The following is a 9,303-nucleotide window of genomic DNA, read 5'->3' on the forward strand; positions in this document are numbered from 1 at the left end:
CTTCCTCAATGCGAGCCGCCATTGTTGTTGGAATCTCACGGTCGCTTCTCCACTCCAGGACACACCCACCCTGCGTCCTGATTGGACAGACCATAAATTCGGTTGGGAAATCACTTTCAATGGGCGGGTTCCCAGATGTATGTGAGTGGAGCTGGGCGGAGCGAGACATGCATCTGGCTGTTGTCAGGTTAGCTAAACATGTCATCACTGGTCAGATCAGGGAGGGGACCAGAGAAAATAGAGTACGGAACCAACAGGGCGGTACCAGGTAAGTTCTGTAGGACCGACGTCACACCCATAGATATCAGCATTACTCTGCTGGATTCGGTCCAGTAGATGAAGGTGCTGGTGGATCTACTGCTGCCATTAACTGGACAGACTGACTACAGGAACAGGACTGATGTAAAGTCCAGAACTTGGATCATGGATGGGTCTGTTCTGACTCATGAAGGTCACATGTTCCTGCTCTGTCCCTGCTTTGCTGTGTCTTGTCTTTCTGAGCTCTCTTCATTTAACCCGAACTCAAACAATGGATCTGGTCAGCTGGTCTCTCAATGCAATTAGTCAAATTTTCTCAACTGCAGAACAGGGGAAAGGGGAGCCGTCCTGTCCTGCTGGGACATACTTCATGGGACACACCATGGACTCCTGGAAGGCTTACAGGATGGTGTGTTTCACAATGTTTTCAGTGGAGGATATTGGAGATGTATGGATTCCTGATGTATGATACTCTGATTTCTCCTGTTTGGATTTGGAGGAAACCTGATGTATCTACAATTACAGAGGATGTTGGCGGCAATTTGGGCGATGATCAGGCTGCCGGCAGCGGTTGAACTCAAAGGAGAGATGGGATAATATCTTGGATGAGCACGCTCGCTTCAAGGCGGAAAAGCCCAAAAAGTTTGGAATAATGGATTTGCCACATAGAGCCAGCAAGAAAAGAGTCAAGGCTGAACATTCCTGAGCAGCCTGGTCTCAAAACAATAAGTGTCACTCTGGATTCGCCCCCCCTCCCCCCTTATCAAAACTCCCCTGGATGTTATGGTGGAAGGGCCCAGAAGAACTGCTCACATGGCCTCAGTAAATAGTTCCCCCTGTCAGCCCCCCCAGCCCACTGTATGTGATGAACAGTTTGTACTGAAACTGAAATCTTGATTAAATTGTAAATTGTAGTTGACAATAAAGACATTGATTGGTTGAACTTAATGGAACCGGCTTCCTTGGATGACCAAGACCAGCTGGTTCTTCTCTACAGTTTATCGGAGCAGAAACTGCTCCAATAAACATTACTGCAGACCTGATCCTGCTTAGAGTTTAGACCCATCCTCCATTTTTACTGAGCCGTCTCCATGGAGACCCAGAGGAGAGTCTGTTCAGATAGATGGAGAAATGAAACCCAGTATACTGGTTTAACTGATGTTCCATCATCTCCTAGGTCAGACCTGTGAACGCGGTGGGCTGGTAAGTCTTCTCGTTCTGGGCAGCAGGGAAGGTTTCTTCCTCCATGTTGGTTCCTGCTGCGTGTTGCTGAGGTCCGGTCGGCCCGGCGCATGGTCCGCTCTCCGCAGAGCGGCGCGGTGCGGACGGCGCGCCTCGCCGCTCTCCCTTCAGCCTCTCCACGGTCCGGTTCAGCTCCTGAATTCTTCGGTTCTTGGTGGCGAGCTCTCGGTTCAGTCGCTCTATCCTGGCGCCGAACGCAGCCTCAGCTTGGCGCTGGTGCCGGCCTGGGCTGGACTGGACCTGGATGGGAGGAGTTAGTTAGGTTAGCGACCACATATCCTAACCCATCCATCATCCATCTTTCTGTTCTGAGAGAGAATATCCTAAACATGCAGTTGGATCAGCAGGAGAACCATGAAGGTTGGAAGCAGGTGGAGTTTAGCAAAGCTAACGGGTCATGGTGGAGCAGTTTGGAGCACAGAGGCCAGAAGATCCTGGGCTGGGGTCGTTCTGCAGGGTGGCTTCTCTCTGGGTACTCCAGCTTCCTCCCACAGGACAGGAGCAGCTGAGGAGATGATGACTGATCTAAGGGTTCTCCTGACGGACTGCTAGAACTTTTAGTTTGCATCTTCATCTCCATTTCAAGGTTCAGATCTTCAAACTGCAGTGAAATTTGCTGTATTTCCACCGCAGGCTTTGCTTCGCTCCTGAAGGCGCCTCTACCTGCGGTGGCGTCAGGCCTGGTCGATGTGAACGAACCATGAGCTGCTGACCTTTGGTCTGAGCTGCTGCTGCAGAGCTTCTATCTGCTCCTGCAGACTCTCCTCTTTCTCCTGGTGGCTGATCTTTTCCCGCCGCAGCTCCTCCTCCAGCAGCTGACATCTGGACGTCCACAGCTCCGCTGCAGGTGCCGCTGCTTCGGTCGGCCGTGTCTGCAGCAGCTGCTGCTCCAGCTCACTGATCTGCTGCTCGTAGCGCAGCTGCAGAGCAGAGACAGAGTCATCCAACAGGAAGGTAGAGGGCGGGCAGGCAGAGCACAGACCCAGGCTGGTTACCCTGATCCTGTGGAACTGCTGCTCCATGGCCCTCAGGCTGCGCTTGGCCTCCTCGTCGTGACTCTCCAGCTCAGATTCCAGGCGCTGAACTCTTCGTTCCAGCAGCGCGTTGACCCGGCTGGGCGGCGGCGTCCCGGCGGAGGCGCCGTCCTCCGTGGCTGCGGCATAAATCAGAGCTGGGAGAGAGTTTGGGTTCCTGCTCCTCAGGATCTGCTCCAGCTCCTTCACCTGGTGGAGGAAAGAACAGCGAGGTGATGAAGGCCTGTGGAGGAGCACTGACTGACCGCTCTGATCTCAAACCTGTCGCTGGAGCTCCTGCATTTTCCTCGTGTCTGCAGATCCGTCTCTGATCTTCCTCTGCTGCTTCCTGCTTCCTTGGCCCGTTTCCTGCTTCAGCTTCTCCACCTGTAACAGAAACCAGCTGCTGATCGTCGGTAAACGACCCGCTTCCCTCTCTGAAGCCCAGTGGGTTCCGGTTTCAGAGGGAACCCCACCTGATCTCGGAGGCGGAGGATCTCAGCGGTCGCCTCCTTCAGCCTCCGGGCGTCTCTGTCCAGCAGCTCCTGGTTCTCAGCAAACCACTGCAGCTTCTTCTTCAGCGCCGCCACCTCCTCCGCCTCAGAGAGCTTCTCTCCTGCCACACATGGAGAGTCACCATGGAGACAGCAGAGACCTGCAGGGAGGCTGACCATCAACAGTGGAAAGCTCACCTGCTCTTCCCTCGTCTCGCTCCTTCCTCAGCAGCTGCAGCTCCACCTCCAGAGAGCGCTTCTCCTCAGACAGCTCTGCCTGCTTCTTCTGCAAACACAAACACAGATGGTAGGAGGAGATCCGCTGGATCCACCTCAGCTGCAGCGTCACCAACCTGAAGGAGGCGGATCTCAGCCTGCAGCTCAGAGATCTGTTTGGTTTGATCCACGGGCCTCCAGGTGTTCCTCAGCTGCTCCCTGATGGGGATGGAGGTCAGACACATGGTGAGCGGACACCAAGGACGAGCGAGGGGATTCTGCTCCCATGAACTAAGGCCACCTTGTGTGAGCCAGCTCGTTCAGCAGCCTCTGGTTCTCCGTAAACATGGCCTCCTGGTTGGCTTTGCTCTGGGCCTGCTGGGCCTTCATCTGGAGGTACAGCTTCTCGTTCTCCTGAAAACACGTTCAGATTCACAGCTTCCAGACAGACGGTACCCTAAGCTGAACCAGAAACCAATACTCCCACTGATCGCCCCTCTAGAACCCTTATGCTACGTCCACACCGCACACGCTTTTAGCACCAAAACGGCACCTGCTGCTGCATCTTTGATGCTCCTGAAGCGCATCAGTTCATCCAGATTACCATCCTGCCTTCAAAGATTATTTCTCAGTGGGAGCCGCTCAGACCCCCACATACCGGCGCTGCGCTGTCACTGGGAATCCCCAGCAGCAGCTTGTTTCCCTGAGACCTGATAAGGCCTGAACACACCGGCTGCGTTTGACTTTTTATCTCTGATACGATTTCTTTCCATGTCACACTGACTGCGTATAGAGAGGCTCTGTCTAGGCAGGGTGAGCAGATTTCATTTACTTCTGTTAAAAACATAATTAGATCTACGTCTAGAGAAAAGAAAAACGCAGCAATAAACGGCGTGGGACGGTTTCTATGGTGACTGAGACAGAGAGGTGATTCTCAGAGAGATCTGGGAAGTTTATCACACTTTTTCTTTCTTTTTTCCATAAAGAGGTGAGAGAGATACGCTGCGCTGACCTGCTCTGTCTGCTCCTCCTTATTCTGGTTTCTGTGAGGGTATGAAGGGTTAACGCGTCTCTCTTCCTGTCAGACCCATGAAATTGCTGCATAGTCTGACTAAAACAGACCTGGGCTCTCTCTCTGTAGGATCCATGCAGCCTTGCCTAAAATCGTGTCGGGTGACTTTCAATGAGCGCTGAAAACCACGACCTCGTCCGTCACGGTTTTCTGTCGGATGGGACTGGCTGTGCTCAGGCATTTATTCCTGAGAGCTAAGGATGTTCTAGAAGGCCCGCTCTACGACGGCCGGACATGTTCAGAGGAACACCAACCTGCTGGTAACCTCTGAGGAGCGTCTCCTGCTCCTGGATCTCCTTCTCTATTTTCTGACATTTCTCCTGAGAGCTGAGGTCTGCAGGCTCCACCCGTTTCCTCTTCTGACTGGCTTCCTCTGCAAGGCGCAGCTGAGGGATGAAAGAGGGAAAAATGGCTTTAAGACAGCTTCCATTTCATGTTACCGTAATATCTGGAACATCATCTGATGTTCATGGTTTTAACGGAAGGTTGGGAGGACTTCATGCTGTTTATTTTACTGAGGGGTTGGGCTGGAAACAGGCAGACCTGACAACCCTGGCAGTGAAGGATGGATGGAGTTTTTAGCTGCACCTTGAAGAAGATAGTAGATGATTGCTTGTAACAGTGGTGGAGGAGGCATACTACCCATAGCAGCCATGTTTCCCTGCCGTGTGTTTTCTACCGGGGCTGCTGCGGCCTGCCCTCAGGTCCAGAGTCTGACTGTAGGCTAGAGGTCCGCTCTGGATGGTTCTGATCTGGGAGGTGTGATACCTCCATGTTTCTCAACATCACTACCTGAGACAGAACCGGCTGATGGTTCAACCATACAAACCAATCCAGACTGGATGTTCTGGAACAATCCTCAGTGTTTACATCCATGTCTATTATAGAATGTTGAGCTACTCCCAACAGCGTTCATCCTCTGACGTCACCAAACAGAGATGGATTTTTACTAGCTATTCATCAGCTGGAGTGGCTCAGGTTATCCTGATCTATCTCTATAGTTCTGCTGCTATAGGCTTAGACTGCTGGAGGACATAGGGACCCCTTTTTCATCATTCTGCTTCATTCTATCTCTATTCTCCCACTCTGCAGAATCTCAACACCTTTGTTTCTAGATGTTGGAGCTTGGCCTGTTTTTCAGTGTTTAGTCCTGTTTCCCAGTCATAGCTATGGGATCAACTTCTTCTGTGGCTAACTGGATATTCTATCTTTCATCCTTTTGACACGAAAACTGTTCTTTCCCAAACAGAGCCACCTGTGGAGCTAGCTTAATATGTTTTTTTAACATAGAAAGTATTAAATCATCAGTGCTTCTATGTCCGTTTAGTATGTCTGCTTCTGTCTAGTTGATCCCAAGTGGACCTCAGCAGAAGGCTGCTCACACTGAGCCTGCTGCTGGTTCTGCTGGTGGTCTTTTTTCCCCCCACTGTCGCTGCATGCATGCTCAGTGTGAGGGATTGCTGAAGAGATAACAAGACAATGCAATCGAATATCCTCTGACTACCTGTTCATCCAGGAAGACAGAATCCTGTAAAGTCAATGACTGGCTGCAGGTTTCCTTCAGATAGAAAAGAAAACTTTGAACTTTTAATCTGACTTCTTGATCTGATTGAATTGTCTCTGTAGGGAGACCTGAGATGACACGTGCTGAGGTTAATATAATTAAACTGAACTGATTTAACTCGACAAGGAGAAAAGAAAACAAAGGAGCTGACAGCATGTTCTGATGTAGCAGGATGAATGTCAGGCTTCTGCTAACTAGCATTCAAAGCCCTGCAGCCAGAATCAGGCTCCTCCTGCCTGTGGGAGGGAAAGCTGTTCCTGTAGCAGATTAAGGTCCTTCTTTCCACTGCACTGTTTGAGCTCTCCAAGGTCCTGAAGCCTCTGCTCATGCTTGCAGATGGTCTGCTTCTGTGCTTCCACCAGGGGGCAGCGGCTCCCTAAGGATAACCTGATGCGTCAGTCGATCTGACTGTGAGCACATGTGCCTCCATCATTGTTTCTGGGTGCTTTAGGTCCCTTCTGCTTATCCTGAAGACGATCAAATTGGACTGAAATCTAATTGGCTGCAGATTTGAACTCATCTCTGGTGAACTGAAATCTTTCTGTGATTCCATTTATCTTATCCGGCTGCTCTTCTTTCCTCCGAGGCCTAATCCTGTAAGTTCTCCTCTAGGATGTATATTATTCTAACAATCCTTCTCATAGATTCCTCTGCAGTGATTTAAATGGTCATGCCTGGTGGTACCTTGCTTTTTTTGCACAGAACTGGGAAAAAGGGTCTTCTGTTTAGTGGGGTCTGAGGAAGCAGAGCCCATCTGGTAATCTGAGGACTGCTGGTCTCCGTCAGGTCCTACGGAAGCGGTTCTACATGTGTGCTGTACCTTGCTCTGCAGCAGGTAGTTCTGCTGTCTCAGCAGATTCATCTCCTGTACTTCATCCTTCATCCTCTGCAGCTCCTCCTCCTTCTGAGCCAGCTGGACTCTTAGCGCCTCGGCGCCAGAACTGTCCTGAACCGCCTGTAAGAGCCAAACTGACTGAACAAACACGTCCAGCTCTGACCGTTCCACTGTTAGTCGTTTTCTTACCGCGGCCTGAAGAGGGGCTCTGACCTGCTGCGCAGCTTCATGGCTGCCGGTGTGGATCTGCTGCTGGAGGACGGCCAACAGGGACTGAACGGACGCCACCAGCTCGCCGCTCGCCTCCAGACCCGCCTCTGCAGACCAAACAGTACAATCAGCCTGGAAGGAACGGAAGCCTCCTGCTGGAGGAGCTGATCATGACAGGAACCACAGAGACCTGCAGCACCACCATCCGACGGGGGCTTGGAGGGGGCGGCTCTGCTCCTTCCAGCTGCCCTCCCACCCCCAGCCTTAACTCCAGCGGCCGTCTTCCTCTCAGGAACCATGGAGGAGCTCCTGGACGTCTGTGGGGAGAGGATGTATGAAGGGGGGGAGCATGCAGAGGGAGGTGGAGTCACCGTTCCTCACCCGTTGGTTCCTGGTGTTTCCAGCCTCAGGCAGAGATTGAGAAGAAGATTTTTTCTGTCTTTGCTCTCCCTCCCTGAAGGCCAGCTTTGGGTGGGGAGGTTCTGGGGACCTGGACCTGCTGTGGATGGAGGACCTCGCTGCTCCTTTAAGTCCTGCGGTGGGAGCGCTCTTTCTTGGCTCCTTTGAAGGAGTTTGAACCAGGAAAGTCTTCTTGAGGTCAGGATGGAGCTCTGCTGCCCTGAAAGCAGGCGGTCAGATAGTGGCGGATCTTCAGAACCAGAATCTGATGTTTTATCACTGATGGCTAAAGAGCTGCTTCCACATCTTCCCACTGATAACCAGAAACCTCATCATCCTGATCCGGGATTCTATTATCATAGCTCTACATTCATGGCTCTGTATGAATGGTACCACTGTGTAACATGGCTGATACAGGTTTACCAGGTAACTTCCCTCCCCATCCTGAACAGTTTTTCAATTATTAGAAGAAGAAGAGGCAGAGCGCCGCGTTTTTAATTGCTGCCGCTGCAGGAAGCAGATCTGCTCTGGTCCTGCTTCCTGTCAGTGACCTTACGCTACATCATTGGCTGTGGTTGCCCAGACAACGATGATAACATCCCGCAGCGTCAGTGTGCCTAGTTAGGAGCATCTTTAGCGTTCACGCTTCTAATGACTGACGAAGTTTTACCTGATTGAAAACAAAACTGAAAAAAATCTGTTTCTGGTGAACAAAGTAACTGTTAGACCACGATATAAAGAGCTGGGTAGCGCTGAGGCTAGCTGTGCTCAGTAGCTAACAGGTTAGCCTCTTTTAGCTCGCTCAGTTAGCCGTATTAAGCTACACTACTTTTAACTTTGTGTCAACCACAACCGTTCGTTTTCTACCAGTAGAATAACTGTTTTATTTGTCTAAAATCTCTGCTCTTTATGCTCCATTTGTTCTCCTCTGCCCTCAGATCTGAATAAAAAGAATAAAAATAAGCTGAGACTTTTGTGTCACCGTGTTAAATGGCAGAGCTCAGTCAGTCTTAGAACGCGGGACTTTCCTTCCAGACTGACAATGATTATTTTCTACTTACGGCTACTTTAGATCGCTGATAAAATGTAAAATAATAGCAAATATAGGTAATAATATGTTGAGACTCCAAAAGAGATTTGATCCTTAAGAAATGGGTGCAATAGAGTTTGTCCGAGTGGAGTTGCCATAGGATGACGTCATAAGAAGGGGCGGGGCCCTGAGCAGGTCTGGTACCTACACCGTCAGAAAAACACAACTAAGGCAAAGATTTTCTCCAACACACAAACTCAAACATCCTCATACGTTCACTTTCATATCTGCAAACACATGGAAACCAACATTCAATGTCTTTGTTTGATGAAACTGCCCCCTACTGTTGTGGTTATGATCCATAACAGTAGTTGTGAGCTGATCTGAGGTGTAACTCCTAACCTGGCAGCCTGCAGGTTGAAGCTCTGAGCTCGGTGGTTTTCTGGCCGGATGGGCTTCATCAGCTCCTCTGCAGTTGGCAAATCTGAAAAACATGAAAGCATCGTTTACCCACATCAGTGAACGCCTCGTTCATCAGGAAAGACATGAAGAATTTAGATGACTGCTGTGGAAATGCTCACTGAATCCTGAAACATTCAAAGCTGTCTTTACTTTCCCTCTCTGATGCAGAACGGCGGACTTTGTTTTTTTTCCTCCACACTAAGAAATGTGCGGCCAGCATCCTGGTGGTGGTGAAAACGTGAACATGTTCCTCCCATCTGTATCTGGATGATTAACATCATCTCTCTGCCTACCTTCCACGGTAACGCCCCACATTATCTAAAGGACACTCTTGTACTCTGGTTCCTCTAGCTGGGACCTTTTGCCCGTTCCCAGGACCAAGGGAGACCGGTCCCCTCTCGCATCTGGGGGGTCTGCAGACTGGGTCTCATTTTAAAACTTTAAAACCTTCCTTTTTATACCATGTTTTAAAGGTCTCCTGTAAAGGAAAGGTCTGGTGGGGTATCGG

The 9,303-nt window shown here is 50.5% G+C and overlaps 1 protein-coding gene across 10 annotated transcripts in view; it reads right to left on the reverse strand.

Moving 5' to 3' along the window:
- Nucleotides 1-9,303, reverse strand: part of LOC107095450 (centrosomal protein of 162 kDa-like) — a 38,024-nt gene that overhangs the window by 6,563 nt on the left and 22,158 nt on the right. For all 10 annotated transcript variants that reach the window (XM_015391560.1, XM_015391562.1, XM_015391555.1 and 7 more), the window contains 14 exons: nt 8,736-8,817; nt 7,286-7,523; nt 7,095-7,221; nt 6,884-7,011; nt 6,680-6,814; nt 4,550-4,681; nt 3,525-3,637; nt 3,361-3,442; nt 3,206-3,293; nt 2,990-3,129; nt 2,796-2,900; nt 2,496-2,723; nt 2,214-2,420; nt 1,443-1,740 (listed from right to left, as the gene is read on the reverse strand). In XM_015391560.1, the coding sequence (XP_015247046.1) occupies nt 1,443-1,740; nt 2,214-2,420; nt 2,496-2,723; nt 2,796-2,900; nt 2,990-3,129; nt 3,206-3,293; nt 3,361-3,442; nt 3,525-3,637; nt 4,550-4,681; nt 6,680-6,814; nt 6,884-7,011; nt 7,095-7,221; nt 7,286-7,523; nt 8,736-8,817 (2,103 nt within the window). The remainder of the gene's footprint in view (nt 1-1,442; nt 1,741-2,213; nt 2,421-2,495; nt 2,724-2,795; nt 2,901-2,989; nt 3,130-3,205; nt 3,294-3,360; nt 3,443-3,524; nt 3,638-4,549; nt 4,682-6,679; nt 6,815-6,883; nt 7,012-7,094; nt 7,222-7,285; nt 7,524-8,735; nt 8,818-9,303) is intronic.

Source organism: Cyprinodon variegatus, unplaced genomic scaffold, assembly GCF_000732505.1.
Source record: "Cyprinodon variegatus isolate N-32 unplaced genomic scaffold, C_variegatus-1.0 Scaffold547, whole genome shotgun sequence".
Lineage (NCBI taxonomy): Eukaryota > Metazoa > Chordata > Actinopteri > Cyprinodontiformes > Cyprinodontidae > Cyprinodon > Cyprinodon variegatus.